General features: G+C 48.7%; 1 protein-coding gene across 1 annotated transcript in view; it reads right to left on the bottom strand.

Annotated features, from left to right (window-relative positions):
• Positions 1-306, bottom strand: part of LOC119588711 (DNA-directed RNA polymerase III subunit RPC3-like) — a gene marked incomplete at its 3' end in the record, with an annotated part of 9,280 nt that overhangs the window by 810 nt on the left and 8,164 nt on the right. Inside the window, 3 exon segments of the mRNA XM_037937351.1 lie at positions 22-48; positions 50-141; positions 144-204. Of these exon segments, the coding sequence (XP_037793279.1) occupies positions 22-48; positions 50-141; positions 144-204 (180 nt within the window).

Raw genomic sequence — 306 nt, 5'->3', positions numbered from 1 at the left:
CAAAAATATCCCTCATCTCACCGAATTCATATCAACATGGAACAGGAAAGATGATCTTGTTCGCAGGGGATGGTGCCAGTGTTTTGCGCTGTTCGTGAATGCGCAAGAAATTGTCATGCAACAGCCGGTATGACAGCAAGTGGCCTCTTTCTTGCCAATCATGTGATTTCCCCCAAATCTGGTCCTGTCCATCATGCGGTGTTTGGGGATAGCCTGGAAGGAGAACAAGGCAGTTGAGAAGACATGCAGAAGGACAAAAAAGGGAGACTGGAGGGAGGAGAAGGTATGGGTGGGAGTGATGGGGTA

Source organism: Penaeus monodon, chromosome 24 (assembly GCF_015228065.2).
Source record: "Penaeus monodon isolate SGIC_2016 chromosome 24, NSTDA_Pmon_1, whole genome shotgun sequence".
In the NCBI taxonomy this organism is placed as follows: domain Eukaryota; kingdom Metazoa; phylum Arthropoda; class Malacostraca; order Decapoda; family Penaeidae; genus Penaeus; species Penaeus monodon.
This window is presented reverse-complemented; position numbering and strand designations above follow the sequence as displayed.